The sequence below is a fragment of the Apus apus genome, chromosome W (genome assembly GCF_020740795.1).
Source record: "Apus apus isolate bApuApu2 chromosome W, bApuApu2.pri.cur, whole genome shotgun sequence".
NCBI classification, from domain to species: Eukaryota; Metazoa; Chordata; class Aves; order Apodiformes; family Apodidae; genus Apus; species Apus apus.
This window is the reverse complement of record NC_067311.1, coordinates 7,325,719-7,345,167: the sequence shown is the minus strand read 5'-3', so window position 1 is coordinate 7,345,167 and position 19,449 is coordinate 7,325,719. Positions and strand designations below refer to the sequence as shown.

The 19,449-nt window shown below is 45.2% G+C and overlaps 1 protein-coding gene across 2 annotated transcripts; it reads left to right on the top strand.

Annotated features, from left to right (window-relative positions):
* The first annotated feature begins 2,606 nt into the window (after positions 1-2,606).
* On the top strand, positions 2,607-13,127 carry LOC127395169 (zinc finger and BTB domain-containing protein 5-like). Of its 2 annotated transcripts, XM_051641693.1 has the most exons (3): positions 2,607-2,735; positions 8,795-8,840; positions 8,955-13,127. In XM_051641693.1, the coding sequence occupies exons 2-3, from the start codon at positions 8,805-8,807 to the stop codon at positions 10,962-10,964; spliced, it is 2,046 nt and encodes a 681-aa protein (XP_051497653.1). In that variant the 5' UTR covers positions 2,607-2,735; positions 8,795-8,804; the 3' UTR covers positions 10,965-13,127. The 2 variants fall into 2 exon arrangements, with proteins under 2 accessions (XP_051497653.1, XP_051497654.1); XM_051641694.1 differs by lacking the exon at positions 8,795-8,840.
* The last annotated feature ends 6,322 nt before the right edge of the window (positions 13,128-19,449 follow it).

Below are 19,449 nucleotides of genomic sequence, written 5' to 3'. Positions count from 1 at the left end.
AGTCTTTGAGATATGCCACATCCTGAGATTTGCCACATCCAGATCATCGAGTCCAACCTCCCTGCTGCAGCAGGAACACCTAGGGCAGATCATACAGGAACGCATGCAGATGGGTCTTGAATATCTCCAGAGAAGGAGACTCCACAACCTCTCTGGGCAGCCTGTTCCAGTGCTCTGTCACCCTCACAGTAAAGATGTTTTTCCTCATGTTGAGGTGGAACTTCCTGTGTTGCAGCTTGGTGCCGTTTCCCCTCATCCTATCACAGGGCACCACTGAAAAGAGATTGGCCCATGCTTGACATCCACCCTTCAGATATTTGTAGACATTAATAAGGTCCCCTCTTAGACTTCTCTTCTTAAGACTAAACAGCCACAGGTCTCTTAGCCTTTCCTCATATGACAGATGTTCCAGTCCCTTAATCATCCTTGTTACCCTCCATTTGACTCTTTCCAGCATATCCCCGTCCCTCTTGAACTGGGGAGCCCAGAATTGGACACAATACTCCAGATGTGGTCTTACGAGGGCAGAGTAGAGGGGGAGGAGAACCTCCCTTGACCTGCTGGCCACACTGTTCTCAATACATCCCAAGATACTATTGGCTCTCTTGGCCACAAGGCACAAGGGCACCTTGCTGTCCCATGGATAACTTGTTGTCCATCAGGACCCCAAGGTCCTTCTCCATGGGGCTGCTTTCTAGCAGGTCAACCCCTAATCTATATCGATACTGGTGGTTTTTCTCCCCAGGTGTAGGACTCTACACTTATTCTAGTTGAACCTCATTAGGTTCATCTTTGCCCAGCTCTCCAGTCTGTCTAGATCTTGCTGAATGGCTGCACAGCCTTCAGGTGTATCAGCCAATCCTCCCAGTTTCGTATCATCAGCAAACTTGCTGAGGATACACTCCATCCCCTCATCCAGGTCATTGACGAAGATGTTGAATAAGACTGGGCCCAGTACTGACCCCTGGGGAACACCACTAGTCACAGGTCTCCAACTGGACTCTGCACCAGTGATCACAACCCTCTGGGCTCTATTGTTTAGGCAGTTCTCAATCCATCTCACTGTCTGCTCTTCTAACTCACACTTCCTGAGCTTATCCACAAGGATCACCTTCTCCAAGCTCAGGAGCCATGCATCCCAACAAAGAGGAAGTCAGATAAAAATGCCAGGAGGCCTGCATGGATGAACAAGGAGCTCCTGGACACAAACACAAAAAGGAAGCCTGCAGAGGGTGGAAGCAAGGACAGGAGGACAAAGAAGTTGTCCAAGCAGCCAGGGATCAGATTAGGAAAGCTAAAGCCCTGATAGAATCAAATCTGGCCAGGGACATCAAGGGTAACCAGAAAAGCTTCTACAGGTACGTCAGTGATAAAAGGAAGACTAAGGACAATGTAAGCCCTCTCCAGAAGGAAACAGGAGACCTGGTAATGCAGGATATGGAGAAGCCTGAGGTACTCAATGACTTTTTTGCCTCAGTCTTCACTGGCAAGGGCTCAAGCCACGCCACCCAAGTCACAAAAGGCAAAGGCCGGGACTGGGAGAAAGGAAAACCACCCACAATAGGGGTAGATCAGGTTCAAGACCATCTAAGGAACCTGAAGGTGCACAAGTCAATGGGAGCTGATAATATGCATCCACGGGTCCTGGGGGAAATGGCAGATGAAGTTGCTAAGCCACTATCCATCGTATTTGAGAAGTCATGGCAAATCAGTGAAGTTCCCACTAACTGGAAAATGAAATAATCCCCATTTTTAAAAAGGAAAAAGAAAAAAAAAAAAAAAAGACTCGGGGAACTACAGACCAGTCAGTCTCCCCTCTGTGCCCAGAAAAATCATGGAGAAGATCCTCCTGGAAACTATGCTAAGACACATGGAAAATAAGGAGGTGATTGGTGACAGCCAACATGGCTTCACTAAGGGCAAATTGTACCTGATAAATTTGCTGGCCTTCTACAATGTGGTTACAGCATTGGTGGATAAGGGAAGAGCAACTGATGTTATCTACCTGGACTTGTGCAAAGAATTTGACACTGTCTTAGCAACATCCTTGTCTCTAAATTAGAGAGACATGGAGTTGATGGGTGGACCACTCGGTGGATAAAGACTTGGCTGGGTGGTTGCACTCAAAGAGTCACAGTCAACAGCTCGACATCCAAGTAGAGATCAGTGACAAGTGGTGCTCCTCAGGGGTCAGTACTGGGAGCAGCACTGTTTAACATCTTTGTCGGTGACATGGACAGTGAAATTGAGAGCACCCCCAGCAAGTATGCCAAGAACACCAAGCTGTGTGGTGCGGTCAACACCACAGGCTGCAAGGGAATCTGCTCCAGTGCCTGGAGCACCTCTTCCTCCTCCTTGGTATCTGCAGGATTGTTTCTCTCACGTTTTCTCACTCCTCTCTCTCCCAGCTGCTGTTGCACAGCATATTTTACCCTGATATGTATCCTTCCGCAAGCACAGCTCACCAAGCATGAGGGGTATCATGACACTCACAAAACCCTTCTGCAGCCAGGCTGTACCCAGGCAGCTCTGAGATCAGCTGAAGAAAGGGGAGGGCTTACTCCTCCCAGCTACTCTTTATCTTGGTCACGTGTCGTTGACTGGACTTGGGTTTCTGTGCTGCACTTCCTACGTCATCAAGATGTGAGGTGGTGGGGCAGCGTCCAGTTTGGCCGGCGGCAGTGGCAACTTTTATCTCCAAATTGCGTTTTCAGGTGGCATGGAAGACGCGACAGGTGAGTCGCTGAGGAGAGCGTGTGCTGCTGCTCGCATCTCTCTCCACTGCGGCGGAGCCACCCTGTGGGGCCTCTCTCTCGCGTCCTGTCTCATAAGGATTCCCGCCCGTGATGAAGGTCGCGCCGGGCTGTACCGCTGCTGCCTCTGCAGCATGAGCGTCCTAGGCTGTCGCGGCAGCGCGGAGGGGGGCGGGGAGTACCCGGAAGCAGCGGTGGGGGGTGGGTTGGTGTACGGTAGCTGGGCTGCATCAATTCGTCCCCGCGCTCCAGACTGGTAGTGGTGTCTTGGGACACGCTCATCAGTGGGAACCGCAAGAGATACGTTCTGCGGAGTAGGTGACGACTGGACAGGAGTAGGGAGACTAAAATCAGCACGCGGCAGTCTTCTGCAAGCCGCCTGGAATCCTAGCTGCTGATTCTTTGGTCACTTTCTCTCATCCACGCAGGCAGTGAGCTCTGCAGTACCTGCTGCCGAGAAGCTGGTGGCAGTCTACGCAGCAGAGCTTGAAAACCTGATCCTGCTCAGGACACAAACACTCAGGTTGCTTCTCTGAATCCCCGCATCGTTCCTGATGCAGGCACTGGGAAAAGGCTAAACAAAAGAATGCAATGGCTGCTTTCCAAACTCAACACTGTGTTTAGGTGTCTTTTATTTTGGCAGTTCCACTTCTTTACAGAGAATCTCTTCTCAGGCTAGAAGAAAAAAAAAAGAGAACAATTCAGGTTGGAAGGGACTTCTGGAGGTCTCTAGTCCAACCTCCTGCTTAAAGCAGGGTCAACACTGAATTCAGACCAGCTTGCTCAGGGTTTTCTCTAATTAGGGATTGAAAACCTCCAAGACTGGAGACTGCACAACTTCTCAGAGCCCCTGTTGCACTGCTTGACTGTCCTCATGGTGAAAAACAGTTTCCTTAGAGTCAACATGAACCTTACTTGTTTCAATTTGTGCCCATTGTCATCTTCCCACTATGCAACACCATGAAGAGCCTGGCTCTGTCTTCTTGATAGCCTAGTCATAGGCACTGGGGAGCTGCTATTACATGCTCCTGCAGCCTTCCTTCCTCCAGGCTGAACAAGCACAGTTCCCTCAGCCTCTCCTCATAGTGCAAATACTCCAGTCTCCTGACATCTTGGTGGCCCTCTGCTGAATTTGATCCACTTTATCAATTACTTTCTTGTATTCAGGTGCCCAAAATTTGACACAGCATTCTAGATGTGATCTAATCAGCACCAAGGAGGATAATAATTTTCCTCAATCTACTAGCTATGCTCCTGGCAATATAGCCCAGGATACTGCTGACCACCTTTGTTGCCAGGGCACAGTTCTGGCTCATGTTTGGCTTGCTGTTTTCCAAGATCGTCGGGTCCTTTTCAGCAGAGCTGCTCCCCAGCCAGTCCCCAGATGGTATTGATGCCAGGGGTTCTTTTTTCCCTAGGTGCAGGACTTGGCATTTATCCTTGTTGAATTAAATTCAGTTCCTGTCAGCCCATTTCTCCAACCTGTCTAGGTCGCTCTGAACGGCAGCCCTGCCCTTGAGTGTATTTACTTAATCCTCCCAACTCCTGCAAACTTGACAAGAGCAAGATGTATCACCTCCTCCAGGTGTTTGATAAAGATTTCAAACAGGACAGGTCCCAGGATAGACCCCTGCAGTATCCCACTTGTCACAGGCATCCCGGTAGAGTACAACCCATTAACCACTACTCTCTGAGCTCAATCATACAACTAATTTTTAAACCCATCTAGTTGTCCACCCATACTGACTATAATATCCCAACTTAGATACAAGAATATTGTGGGATACAGTATTGAAAGCCCTGCTAAAGTCGAGGTAAATGACATCCAGTGCTCTCTCTTCATCCACAAATCTTGCCATTTTATCACAGAAGGCAATTAGTTTGGTTAGGCATGATAGCCCCTTGGTAAATGCATGCTGATTGTTTCCAATTGCCTTCTCCTTTATGTGCCAAAAAATATGTTCCAAGAAGGCTTTTTCCATTATTTCCCCAGGAACTGAAGTTACCCTGGGCTGAACTTTAGGCTTTTTTTTTTTTTGCTTTTTTTTTTTTTTTCTGATGAATGCAGCATTTCTCCTTCTCTAGTCATCAGGGAATTCCCCTGATCTTTATGACTTTTCAAAGCTGATAAGAGAACAGCCTCACTATGAAACCAGTCAGTTCTCTCAGCACCCTTGGATGCAACCCATCTGGTCCCATGGATCCCATGGATTTGTACAGATTAAGTTCTCAGAAATAATCCCTGATTCAATCCTCATCCACTGTTGGTAGTTTTCCTTGAACCGTGTCTCTAAGCACAGAGGCCTGGGAGACTTTGTTGGTGCAGACTGGGGCCAAGAAGGCATTGAGTACCTCAGCCTCGTCTATGTCCATTGTCACTAGATCACCCATCCCATTCAGCATTAGGCCCACCTTCTCCTTGTTCAGTCTTTTACTATTAAAGTGGTAGTAGAAGCTCTTGTTGCCCTTGATCTGTGATCTGTAGAGTTCCTCAAGTTGTTTAAATAAGTCTTTGTCTGCTTTCTCACCCTGTCTGTAACAAACTCCTGCCACAATATCACACTTATTGGCCTCTGGTTTGATCCTGTTGGTTACAAGGGTAGTCTTTGGAAATTGAGACCAATGTAAGCAAAGATATACCTATATCTGAGATGGAATCACTTCTTGGAAAATAAAAACAAACTGGGTAACCAAATTATTTTCCATTATGATATTTTAACTTCTAATTAAATAATATAATGAAGAAGGCAGTAAAATATCATAAACCTGTCAGTTCATGGTAACTATTCATTGTATGGGGAGCTATTTGTGGAGAAACAGGTTAAAGAATATTACATAATATTGCTATTTATTTTCCCCCAGACGGATATGCAGAGTTACTGGGGGAGGAGTTCACTTCAAATTTTAGTGTCTTTTGTTAAGTAGTTCAAATAACTTTTTTTAAAATTATTTTTATTTCAGTTGTACCATATTTTAGTTCAAAGTAAATAGTAACTAAGCAACCATTTTGGCACTAGCAAGCCACTCATCCCCTTCTGCATTTACTTATTGACACTAAAATAATTATAATTTGATTCTTCGGTGTGTTGACTACTTGTGCAAAATACTATAGTGCAACTGATAGGTCTTCCTTGACAGGCCTTCACCAGTATCTGTAAGAAGTATTAAGAGTTCCTCTATTATAATGAGCTACCAAGACTGAAGAATTTCTTATTTACATGCATACATCTTGAAAAGTGTCAGATTTAGAGGTTAATGCAGATAGTTAGGAACCATCTGTAGTAAAGTTTTGAACAATATTGTGTTGTTCCTGTTCTAAGTTGGTTGATATTGATTAAGAATCACCAACTCAAGAGCCAGCAGGCGATAATTCAACATTACCCTAGTGATAAGTTATCAAACCTGAAAAATAAACAAACCTTATAAAACTTTCTACTTTAACTGTCATGCTTGTGCTTGGCATTAGGATGGGGATAAAAACTAAATAGATAGGGCCAGTGTTGCCTATATTTGGTGGTACAGGAGTACCAGTTTGCAGTACTACTCTGGTTAACTAATTGAATAACGTGTGACCTGAAAGCCATTGGGCCTTTTTTAAGTGGCACACACTCTACAGTGCTCAGTAGTTCAATCAAGATGGGAAACATCCTGATCTCTTGTTAGGGAATTGCTGAATCTGGCAGCACCATAGAAGCAAGTCTGCCACAGCTCCATATCACCAGATCCAACCAGTAGCAAGGCTGAGAATGTATTCCCAGTAGGTACACAAATACATATGTAATACATATATATGCATGGCCAACAACACAGAACAACACAGATAGAAACGCTCAGCACTCAGACAAACAGCAACAATGGCCTCATCCTGTTCCCCTCTCTGGCTGATCAGGATGAAGGTCCATTAGTGGGAAATATGTATGTATATACAATGTGGATCCATCCAGGTACTGGATTTATACAGTCTAACCAGTAGCTGGTCCCTGGATCCCCCCAGTCTCCCCAGTTGCCTCCCACAGAAACACACACACAAACATAAATGAGTCTCATTCCACCCCTAGACCCCATGGTCTGTTTGGCAGTTAGTTTGAACCCTCTGGTCCCTCCAATAGCCAATTCCTCCAGGTGCATCACCCTTAGAGACACATGCACACCTGGCTCCCAAGCCATGACTTTCTCTAATGTGGGTCCTTCCCATGGGTTGCAGTTCTTCACAAACTGCTCCAGCATGGGTCCTTTCCATGGGGTGTAGTCCTTCAGGAGCAGACTGCTTCAGCATGGATCCTCCATGGGATCACAGGTCCTACCAGAAAACCTGCTCCTGCATGGGCTCCTCTTCATGGGCTGCAGTTCCTCTCGGGAGTCTGCCCCTGTGTTGGCTATCCATGGGCTGCAGCTTCCTTCGGGGCACACCCACCTGCTCTGGCATGGGGTCCTCCCTAGGCTGCAGGGTAGATATCTGCTCCACTGTGGACCTCCATGAGCTGCAAGGGTAACAACTCGCCTCACCATGGTCTTCACCATGGGCTGCAGGGGAATCTGCTCTAGCACCTGTAGCACCTCATCTCCCTTCTTCCCTGACCTTGGTGTCTACAGGGTTGTTTCTCTCACATATTCTACTCTCTCCCAGCTGCTGTTGCACAGCGTATTTTACCCTTTCTTAAATATATCATACAGGAACTACCAATGTTGATGATTGGCTCAGCTTTGGCCATCAGTGGGTCCATCTTGGAGCCAGCTGAAAGTGGCTCCACCTGACACAGGAGCAACATCTGGCATCTTCTCACAGAAGCCAACCCTGTAACCCCTTGCTACCAAAGCCTTCCACATAAACCAATGTCACAATTTGACTCAGGATCGGCAATTAAACCAGAGACAACAATGCTTTCGATCCCCTCCTCCCTCCCCCAGGTAGGGAAGGAGAGATAAAATTACAGAGAGAGACTTTTCTGTATTGAAAACTAAACTAGATAGCTTTAATTAAACACTAATTATAAAAGAAAATATGTACAGTTATATACAAATGTGTTCAGGAATGTGCAAAAGCTTCTTGCCTCCCCCCACCCCTAGCAATTCCCACGGCACTCTCCTTAGCTGTGAACAGTCTTGAAAAGTCCCAGACCACTGCCGGAGAGAGCGGCAGAGCAGACAGGGGCTGAGGGTAGAGTTATGAGGAATGCATGAGCCTAGGGGTCGATGGTGATGGATAGATGGAGTCTTCCCTGGATGCCAGCCATGGATGGAAGAAAAGGGAAGAAGAAGAAGGAAGGAAGTTGTCTTCTGTGATCTCTGACCTTCCTCTGAGCTTACGTAGATATATGGAATAGAATACTTTGGTCAGTTTTGCTGTCCTTCTAGTCCAGCCTCCCACGGGGGGGTCATAGATACGACTCTCCTTCTCCCTGTAGTGTCTGAGCCGGCAGGGCAAAGATGCGACCTTGGAATCTCAGCAGTAACATAAACATTCCAGTGTTATCAGTCCACTAGCTGGAACACGCTGCTAGTTAAAAGAGAGCTCACTGAAGAAAAAAAAACCAACAACAGTAAAAGGAAAATTGGCTTCATCCTGGTTCAAACCAGGACAACCTAATAAAAGGTTAAATGTCTAGCTGGAATTCTGTGTGCAAATTCTGTTTGTAGTTCATGGCTGCACACACATGAAAATAATTTTATTTTAAAAGTTCTTATGCAGAAGGCAGATATTAGAATTAAGTTTTTTGTAGCAATTGGTTCCTTGTATACTCCTAAAGGTGAAGCTAGATCAATTTAGACTAGAGTTAAAGCTCAAATTTTTCAGTATGAGGAACAATTTCTCAAAGACTGTTGGCTTCTTCACAAGTAAAAATTTTTATATCAGGATTGGATGGTTTACTGAAGAGGTGTTTTAATTTGAACAGGAATTAACAGGAACCACATTGCATTATTCAGCTCACAGTAGAGCAACCTGTGACATGTTCAATGTGATGTTAGCTACTATACTATGTTAACTCCATAACAGATTCTAGTTTGGAGGTTCTTTTGTTTGTTTTTGTGCTCCTTTACAGGTTTGCCAGTATGAGTATAATATCTTTATGGTGGTGGGAAATTAAGGTAAGTTTTTGGTCATCTATCTCTTAGCTATCATTTTTTAAAAACTGTTCTCACTGTGATCTAAGTCAAACTTCATCCTTTTTCAGCATTATAGCTTCTTCTGCTTTATTTTAGAGAATCATGGATTTTCCAGGACATTTTGAGCAAGTCTTTCAGCAGTTAAACTACCAGAGGCTTCATGGCCAACTTTGTGACTGTGTCATTGTGGTGGGAAACAGACATTTCAAAGCCCATCGCTCTGTTCTGGCAGCATGTAGCACACACTTCCAAGCTCTCTTTACTGTAGCAGAGGATGATCAAACTATGAACATGATTCAGCTGGACAGTGAAGTAGTGACAGCAGAAGCTTTTGCTGCCCTGATTGATATGATGTACACTTCTACACTAATGCTTGGGGAGAGCAATGTAATGGATGTCTTGCTGGCTGCTTCTCACCTACATTTGAACTCTGTTGTTAAAGCATGTAAACACTACCTTACTACCAGAACATTACCAATGTCTCCACCTAGTGATAGAGTTCAAGACCAAAATGCACGCATTCAAAGATCTTTCATGCTTCAGCAGCTTGGGCTGAGCATTGTGAGATCTGTGTTAAATTCCACTCAGAGCACAGAGGAACAACTAAATACCATGAGCTCATCAATGAGAAGTAATATAGAACAATGTACTACCTTTCCTATCTGGCACGTCCACAAGTGTAAACAGTCTTCTGATGATCGGGCCAGACAACGATTCAGGCCTACCATAGATGAGTCCATTTCAGATGTTACTCCAGAGAGCAGGCAGTCAGTAGTTCATTCACAAGTTTTTTTTTCATCAGATTCACTGAAGAATGTGGACAATTCTAAAGCTGATGCTGTTATTGATAAACAAGAGGATAATAATATTATGTTTGATCAGACTTTTGGTGCTCAAGAAGATGCTCAAGTGCTCAGCCAATCAGATAACATTTCACAGATATCCATCTCATCTCAGGTGATACAAGTGGAAACCAGTTTTGATCAGGAAGCTACTTCTGAAAAAAACAACTTCCCATGCAAAAATACAGAGGTCAGTCTAAATGAAAAAGAACACATGAGGGTGGTAGTTAAATTTGAGCCTTTGAGTTCCCCAGAGCTTCAAGATGAAGTGAGCAATGTCACTTCTCAAGCAGAAGGCAGTGAATCTGTTGAAGTGGAAGGAGTGGTGAGTGCGGAGAAGAAAGAACTGAGTCCTGAAAACAGTGATCATAGCTTTTCTGACCCCCAGTCTAGTACTGATAGGATGGGAGGCATCCATATTATGAAAGTGTCAAATAACCTGGAACAGAAGTCCACTTTCAGTATCTCAAATTTCCTGAATAAAAGCAGAGGTGGTAACTTTGGTGCAAGTCAAAATAGCAATGATAACATTCTGAATACAACTAAAGATTGCAGAATGGGTGGTGATGCCTCTTACCTATTGAGTCCAGAGTCTGGGCCTGCTAGTAATCATTCCTCTGTTACAGTTTGTCATGTAGAGAATCCGTTCAGTGAGACTGCAGTCTCTCATTTTGTTAGACCAATGCAGGATGCAATGGCTCTTCCATGTGTACAGACTTGTGGGTTCAGGGCTGCAGAACAATTTGGTATGGCTTTTCCAAGGTCAAGTTTGGGCCTGCACTCTTCATCAAGGACAGTGATGGGATCTGTAAGAGGTGGAGCTAGTAGCTTTCCTGGCTATTGTCGCATAGCCCCCAAAATGCCTGTTGTGACCTCTGTCAGGAGCTCCCAGCTACAGGATAACACTTCCAGTTCTCTGCTGTTAATCAATGGGACCACTTTTGAAAATGGACATCCTTCACAACCTGGTCCAACCCAATTGACAAAGGCATCTGCAGATGTTCTTTCAAAGTGTAAGAAGGCCTTATCTGAACATAATGTCTTGGTTGTTGAAGGTGCTCGTAAATATGCCTGTAAGATCTGCTGCAAGACTTTTTTGACCCTAACAGACTGTAAGAAGCACATTCGTGTGCATACAGGAGAAAAGCCTTATGCCTGTTTAAAGTGTGGCAAACAGTTCAGCCAGTCCAGCCATCTATATAAACATTCCAAAACAACCTGTCTGAGATGGCAGAGCAGCAGTCTACCTAGCACTTTGCTTTAATCTCCCCCACTGCTTAGCCCTGTGGGAATGCTAATACAAATGTTTAAGACTGGAGTATATTTTATTCTATTTTTTTTGCTAGGGTTGGAAGAGACCTTAAAGATCATCTAGTCCCAACCTCCCTGCATGGGCAGGGACACCTTCCACTAGTCAGGTTGCTCAAAGCCCCATCCAACCTGGCCTTGACCACTTCCAGGGAGGGAACCTGTTCCAGTGTCTCACCACCCTCATACTAAAGAATTTCTTCCTAATGTCTAACCTGAATCTCCCCTCTTCCAGCTTAAAACCATTACCCCTCATCCTATCACTACACACCCTTGTAAAAAGTCCCTCTCCAGCTTTCCTGTAGGGCTGGGAGGCTGTTTATAAAGTCTCCCCAGAGCCTTCTCATCTCCAGGCTGAACAACCCCAACTCTCTCAGCCTGTCTTCATAGGAGAGGTGCTCCAGCCCTCTGATCATCTTTGTGGCCCTCCTCTGGACTCGCTCCAAGAGCTCCATGTCCTTCCTGTATTGAGGGCTTCAGAACTGGACACAGTACTCCAGGTGAGATCTCACGAGTGCAGAGGGGCACCTCCTTTGACCTGCTGGCCATGCTTCTTTTAATGCAGCCCAGGACATGGTTGGCTTTCTGGGCTGCAAGCACACATTGCTGGCTCATGTTGAGCTTTTCATCAACCAACACCCCCCAGGTCCTTCTCCTCAAGGCTGTTCTCAATCCATTCTCCACCCGACCTGCATTTGTGCTTGTTCTTTCGTTCAAAGCTTAAAGTTAAGAAGCTGCCCTTGTAGATTAGTGAATGCTTGCATGTGATTGTGCTGCATTCACAAGTCTTGGTTCTATAAATTGGTGATAGTGCCATGTTTACCTCACAGGGGTGTTGGTAGACTTAACTGCTAATGAACTGCTTGAGATCTTCTGAAGGAGGCACTGTAGACAGATTAAGAGTTATTGTTAAATACATGCAGGTCTTGGGCTCACAGGGGTATAATCCCTAAAAGTAGTAGTAGTTCCATTGTAGGGCAGACAGGTGGGGGTTGGGTGAGAACATAGTTAGCTCCTAATTATGTTAGAGTAGCATGTTTAAGAATGAAAAACTGAAGGGCAAATACATTTTTTGGGGGGGAGGGGTTGTAAAAAACATTAAAACCCCACATTTAAATAAATGACCCATAACATAAATTGATAAGTTGAGTATGAACAGTAATGCAAAGATCTTTACAGTAACTAATACAGATTGCATATTCTTAAAAGAAAACCAACCTTGGATGCACCTGTCTGCCATAAAATGCCTTAAAATAATAATTATGAAAGTAGTTCTGAATGCATTTTTGGCTGTTTTGCAGTAAAGGACAGTGTGTAATGAAGGTACTTAAAATAAGTCAATGACAAGTTACTTCTGGACTGTTAGATGTGTAAATAAATACTCTGAATACAGCAAGATCTGGTTATTTCATAATTTTTTCTGTAAAAACTTGCATTGAGTAATAAGTAAAATACTGGGTTTTGTTTGTGCTATTAGCAATATTTTAACCAACTTGTATTTAATATTTAAATTTCATAGACATGGAAGCCTGAAACTAGTTTGTCTATATCTACTTTGTTTTTTTTTTAAATGAGAGATGATTTGTGATGGCTCTTTTTACTGGGTAAGGTAGTTTCTTACTCCAGATGCAGATAGGCAATTTGATTCACATTTTTGTGTAAGCATACTTTTGTTTCCTTATTTTATCTTCAGGCTTTAATTTGTTCCTCCATGTACTTGCTGTCCTTCCCAACCATTGTTCCTCAGATCAGTGTCAGGAATGAGCCTCACTTGCCATATTTATGGATGTCTCTGTATAAAATGTAGGTATCAACACCAGTCCTTTGGTTTAGAGTAGTATCATAAATGTACTTTCTCAAGTAAGTAAGTAAAAATCTAGCATTAATTTAATTTAAAATATAGCATTATACACTTTGTAAAGCAGAAGTTCAGTGATCTTTATTCTTCAGGTGAATTACATAGATTGTGTTAATTTCTTCTTCTTAGAAACCACTGTAACTAATAATGTTTGCAGTGTTGTTTTGGTTTTGCTTTTTTGTTGCAGATGCCCATGAACTAACTACTGCCTTTCAATATATTAGATTTCTAAATAAATTTTGGAGTACTTATACTGATAAATTGACTGCCTAGAATTCAATGTTAGACACACCAAGACAGAATGTATATGGGTAAGGATAAAGGGGAAGGCCAATGAGGCTGATATCCTAGCAGGAGTCTGCTACAGACCACCCGTCCAGGATAAAGAGACTGACGAGATGTTCTTTCAACAACGCGGAGATGTCTCGCATTCACTAGCCCTTGTTCTCGTGAGGGACTTCAACTTACCAGATGTCTGCTGGAAGTACAACACAGCAGAAAGGGGGCAATCCAGGAGGTTTCTGGAATGTATGGAAGATAACTTCCTGCTACAGCTGGTAAGTGAGCCTACCAGGGGTAGTGCCATGCTAGACCTACTGTTTACAAACAGGGAAGGGCTGGTGGAAGATGTAGTGGTTGGAGGTTGTCTTGGGCACAGCAACCATGATATGATAGAATTTTCAATATGTGGTGAAGTTAGGAGGGTCATCAGCAAAACCTCTACCTTGGACTTCCGGAGGGCTGACTTTGGTCTCTTCAGGATGCTGGTTCGGAGAGTCCCTTGGGAAGCAGCCCTCAAAAACAAAGGAGCCCAAGAAGCCTGGGTGTACTTTAAGAATGAAATTATGAAGGTGCAGGGGCAGGCTGTCCCTATGTGCCAAAAAAGGAGCCAGCAGGGAAGAAGACCGGCCTGGTTGAGCGGGGAACTATTACAAGAGCTCAGAAATAAAAAAAGAGTGTATCAACTTTGGAAAAAGGGGCAGGTGAATCAGGAACTATTCAAGGATATTGTAAAGGCATGTAGAAAGAGAATTAGAGATGCAAAAGCTCAGCTATCACTTAATCTGGACATCTCTGTAAATGATAATAAAAAAAGCTTTATAAATACATTCATAACAAAAGGAGGGTCAGGGAAAAGCTTCATTCCTTATTGGATGAGGGGGGGAACTTAGTAATGGAGGACAAGAAAAAGGTGGAGGTACTTAACAGCTTCTTTGCCTCAGTCTTTAACAAAAAGACTAGCTACCCTCAGAACAACTGGGCTCCTGAGTTGGTGGATAGGGATGGGGAGCAGAATCCCCTTCCTGTAATCCAGGAGGAAGTAGTTAGGGACCTGCTGTGCCACTTAGATCCCAACAAGTCCATGGGTCTGGATGGGATTAATCCTAGGGTGCTGAGGGAGCTGGCGGAAAAACTGGCTAAGCCGCTCTCCATCATTTATCACCAGTCCTGGCTGACTGACTGGGGAGGTCCCAGATGACTGGAGGTTGGCTAATGTGATGCCCATCCACAAGAAGGGCTGGAAGGAGGATCCAGGGAACTACAGGCCTATCAGCCTGACCTCAGTGCCTGGCAAGGTTATGGAGCAGATCATCCTGAGTGCTATCAAGCAGCATGTAGAAAACAACCAGGGGATCAGGTCCAGCCAACATGGGTTTAGGAAAGGAAGGTCCTGCCTGACCCATCTCATCTCCTTCTATGACTGGGTGACCCGCCTAGTGGATGAGGGGAAGGCTGTGGATGTGGTCTACCTCGACTTCAGCAAGGCCTTTGACACAGTCTCCCACAGCATCCTCCTGGAAAAGCTAGCAATCCACGGCTTGGACAGGTGCACCCTTCACTGGATCAAAAACTGCTTGGATGACCAGGCCCAGAGAGTGATGGTGAATGGTGCTGCATCCAGCTGGCATCCGGTGTCCAGCGGTGTTCCCCAGGGATGACCTGGATGTGGGGATTGAGTCCACCTTCGGTAATTCACAGATGACACCAAGTTGGGGCAGAGTGTTGATCTGCCGAAGGGTAGGAAGAAGCTGCAGGAGTACCTGGACAGGCTGGGACGATGGGCCAAGGCCAATGGCATGAAATTCAACAAGACTAAGTGCAGGGTCCTGCACTTTGGCCACAATAACCCCATGCAAAGCTACAGACTGGGGGAAGAGTGGCTGGAGAGCAGCCTGGTAGAGAGGGACCTGGGAGTACTAGTTGACAACCGGTTGAACATGAGCCAGCAGTGTGTCCAGGTGGCCCGGAAGGCCAATGGCCTCCTGACTTGTATCAGGAATAGTGTGGCCAGCAGGAGTAGGGATGTAATTCTCCCCCTATACATAGCACTGGTGAGCCCTCACCTCGAGTACTGTGTACAGTTCTGGGCCTCTCACTTCAAGAAGGATATTGAGGTGCTGGAGCAGGTCCAGAGGAGAACAACAAGGCTGGTGAAAGGGTCTAGAGGGAAAGTCTTATAGGGATAGGCTGAGGGAGCTGGGGTTGTTTAGCCTGGAGAAGAGGAGACTCAGGAGGGACCTTATCACTCTCTTCAACTACCTGAAGGGAGGTTGTAGTCAGGTGGGGGCTGGGCTCTTCTCCCAGGCAACTAGCGACAAGACAAGAGAGCATGGCCTGAAGCTGCAGCAGGGGAGGTTTAGCTTGGATATTAGGAAGTACTTCCTCACAGAGAGGGTGATTCGACATTGGAATGGACTTCCCAGGGAAGTGGTGGAGGCACCGTCCCTGGATGTGTTCAAGGAAAGGCTGGATGTGGCACTTAGTGCCATGGTCTAGCCAATATGGTGGTGTTAGGTCATAGGCTGGACTTGATGATCTTAAAGGTCTTTTCCAGCCTTGGTGATTCTGTGAAATGTTATTCTGCTATGTGGGAGTCAGTTTAGTGCTTCAGCATGTCAGTTATATCTAGAACAGACAGATATTTAACACTTTCTTTATCTAAGTCACACAGCAGTTGCTGCTTTCAATATTAAAGCATTGTCTTTGTTCTGTCTAGCAAATATATCCTCTGTGATGTTATTAGCCAATTTTGAGGAACTTGTGCTATCCAATAGACAGGTTAGCCTTCTGAATTATCTTGGGTTTATATTTAGGTAAACTGAAAAGAAAATACTAATTCACAGTGCTGTAACTAATTTTAACTGGATGAACAATCCAAAGTATTGAAGCAGCAAAACAAAATGTGCATTGTCAGATTAAAGGAAATGTAGCATTATTCCTGCTGTTTCTCATCCTCCCACTATATGCCACTGTGAAGAGCCTGGCTCCATCTTCTTGCTGATCTCCTTGTATGAATTGGAAGGCTACCGCTAGGTCCCCTAAAGCCTTTTTTTCTCCAAGGTAAACAAGCCCATTTTCCTCATTCTCTTTTTATGGGTCATTTGCTCTAGCTCCCTCAACCTCTTGGTGGCTGTACTGCATCTGGCTGGGATGGAGTTAACTTTCTTCATAGCAGCTCGTATGGTGTTGTGTTTTACATTTGTGGCTGACCACTTCCCTGCATCTATTGGCTGTGTTCCTGTTAATACAGCCCAGTATGCTGTCAGTTGCCTTTGCTGCCTGGGCATACTGCTGGCTCATGTTCAGCTTGCTTTCTACCACAGTCCCCAACCCCTTACAGCAGAGTTGCTTCCCAGCTGATCTGTCCCCAGCCTGTATAGCTGCAAGGGATTTTTTTTCCCTCATGGAGGCATTTGTCCTTGTTGAGTTTTATAAGGTTCTTCCCTTTGGCCCATTCCTCCAGCCCATCTTGGTCTCTCTGAATGACAGCCCTGCCCTAGCATACTGATGCCCTAATTTGGTGTCATTTATAATTTTAATGAGAGTGCACTCTATCAACTCCTCCAGGTCATCAAAGAAGATGTTAAACAGGAAAGTTTCCAGGATATACCCGTACAGTACCTGATTTGTAACTGGCCTCCAGGTAAAGTAAGAGCCATTAACCACTACCCTCTGAGCTCAACCATCCAACCAGCTTTTTACTCATCTAGTTGTCTACCCATCCAGAGTGTAATTTCCCAACTTGGATACAAGAATATTGTGGGAGACAGCACTGAAAGCCTTGCTGGAGTTGAGCTAAATGACATCTAGTGCTCTCCCCTCATCCACAAATCCAGCCATTTTATCATAGAAGACAATCAGGTTGATCAGGTGTGATTTACTCTTGGTAAATCCATGCTGACTGCTCTTAATCACTGTAGCGATCCTGACTAGGAGACTATTACTGATCCACATAACATTTAACCTGAGAAGGCTAGGCCTGTGCTGTACTGCACATACAGTGTGTTTGTGGTGCACAACTTTCGCTGCAGGATAAACTCAGCCAGCTCATTGTAACAGAGTGCCCACTTGGTACCAGCAATTATGCTATCTGTGTGGTCTTGCCTTTATCTAACAGTGCAAGTTCTCATGTGAACATCCTTTGTTAATGGAGTTGTTTTCTTGTAATGAAATTATATAATAGCTCAAATGACCAAAATGGAGGAACCTCTCTCCATGGACAGAATCTGCACAGCATGCCATGGGAAAATCCATCTGGGATCTGTGTGATGCTGCACAAAGGCAGGGTCCCCAGCATCTGAAAGGACATAAGATTTACTCACTATTTATATTCCTCTTCTTATTATGTCTTTTTAAAACAGCTATTTTATTAAGCCATTTGTTATTGGGCCTTTCTTACTGAGATCCATAAGGAATCCTGCACTGTCTCACTCACTTTTCTACACCCCACCTCCCCTCCCCATCCCCCCCAGTGCAGAACAGTCACGTTTTTCTCCTTCATATGCCCAGAAACACAGAATCACAGAATTGCTAGAGTTGGAAGCACCTCTAGAGATCATCTAGTCCAACTCTCCCACTGAAGTAAGATAACCTAGAGCACTTTACACAGGACTGTATCCAGGCAGGTTTTGAATATCTCCAGAGATGGAGACTCCACAACCTCCCTGGACAGCCTATTCCAGTGCTCCGTCACCCTCACTGTAAACGAGTTTTTCCTCATATTTAAATGGAACTTCTTATGTTCCAACTTGTATCCGTTGCCCCTTGTTCCGACACTGGGAACTACTGAGAAGAGCCTGTCTCCATCTTCCTTGCAGCCACCCTTTAGATACTTGTATACATTGATAAGGTCTCCCCTCAGCCTTCTCATCTCCAGGCCAAAGAGTCCCAGCTCTCTCAGCCTTTCCTCATAAGAGAGATGCTCCAATCCCCCAATTATCTTTGTTACCCTCCACTGGACTCTCACTAGCAGTTCCCTGTCTCTCTTGAACTGGAGAGCCCAGAACTGGATGCAGTATTCCAGACGTGGCCTCACCAGGGCAGAGTAGACGGGGAGAACGACCTCCCTCGACCTACTGGCCACACTCTTCTTTATGCAACCTAGGATTCCATTTGCCTTCTTGGCAGCAAGGGCACACTGCTGGCTCATGGATAATTTACTGTCTATCAGGACTCCAAGATCCTTCTCCTCTGAACTGCTTTCCACCAGGTCCACCCCTAACCTATATTGGTGCATGGGGTTCCAAAGGTGCAGGACCCTACACTTGCTCTTATTGAACCTCATGAGGTTCTTCTCTGCCCAACTCTCCAGCCTGTCCAGGTCACGCTGAACGGCAGCACAGACCTCTGGAGTGTCAGCCACCCCTCCCAGTTTTCTATCATCAGGAAACTTGCTGAGGATATACTCTGTCCCCTCGTCCAGATCATTGATGAACACATTGAACAAGACCGGACCGAGCATCGATCCCTGGGGGACACCGCTGGTTACCGGCCTCCAACTCTACTCTGATCCATTGAACACCACCCTCTGAGATCTGTCACACAGCCAGCTCTTAATCCACCTCACTGTCCACTCATCAAGCCCACTCTTCCTGAGTTTCCTAATGAGGATGTTATGGGAGACAGTATCAAAAGCCTTGCTGATGTCAAGGTAGATAACATCCACTGCTCTCCCCTCATCTAGCCAGCCAGTAATGACATCATAGAAGGCAATCAGGTTGGTCAAACATGATTTCCCTTGGGTGAATCCATGCTGACTTCTCCCAATGACATTCTTCGCTTTCACATGTTTTGTGATGACATCCAGAATTATTTTTTCTAACACCTTACCAGGGACAGAGGTGAGACTAACCGGCCTGTAGTTCCCTGGGTCCTCCTTCTTGCCCTTTTTTGAAGACTGGAGTGACATTAGCCCTCCTCCGGTCTTCAGGCACCTCTCCTGTTCTCCATGACCTCTCAAAGATGATGGAGAGTGGCCTAGCAATAACATCTGCCAGCTCTCTCAGCACTCACGGGTGCCTCCCATCAGGGCCCATGGATTTATAGATGTCCAGTTTGGCTAAGTGGCCTCTAACCTGGTCCTCCTCTACCGAGGGAAAGTCTTCCTTTCTCCGGACCTTATCTCTTATCTCCAGGGTTCAGGATTTAAGAGGGCTGGCTTTTGCAGTGAAGACTGAAGCAAAGAAGGCATTCAATAAACTCTGCCTTCCCTGTGTCATCAGTCACAAGGGCACCCACCTCATTCGTCAGTGGGCCTACATTTCCCCTATTCTTCCTTTTTTTTACTGATGTACTGGAATAA

What these genes read in the sequence shown, in the direction of transcription:
- LOC127395169 (XM_051641693.1), top strand. Translation starts at nt 8,805, where the DNA reads ATGAGTATAATATCTTTATGGTGGTGGGAAATTAAG. An exon ending in TATGGTGGTGGGAAATTAAG is followed by an intron (nt 8,841 to 8,954) that starts GTAAGTTTTTGG and finishes GCTTTATTTTAG; the next exon opens with AGAATCATGGATTTTCCAGG.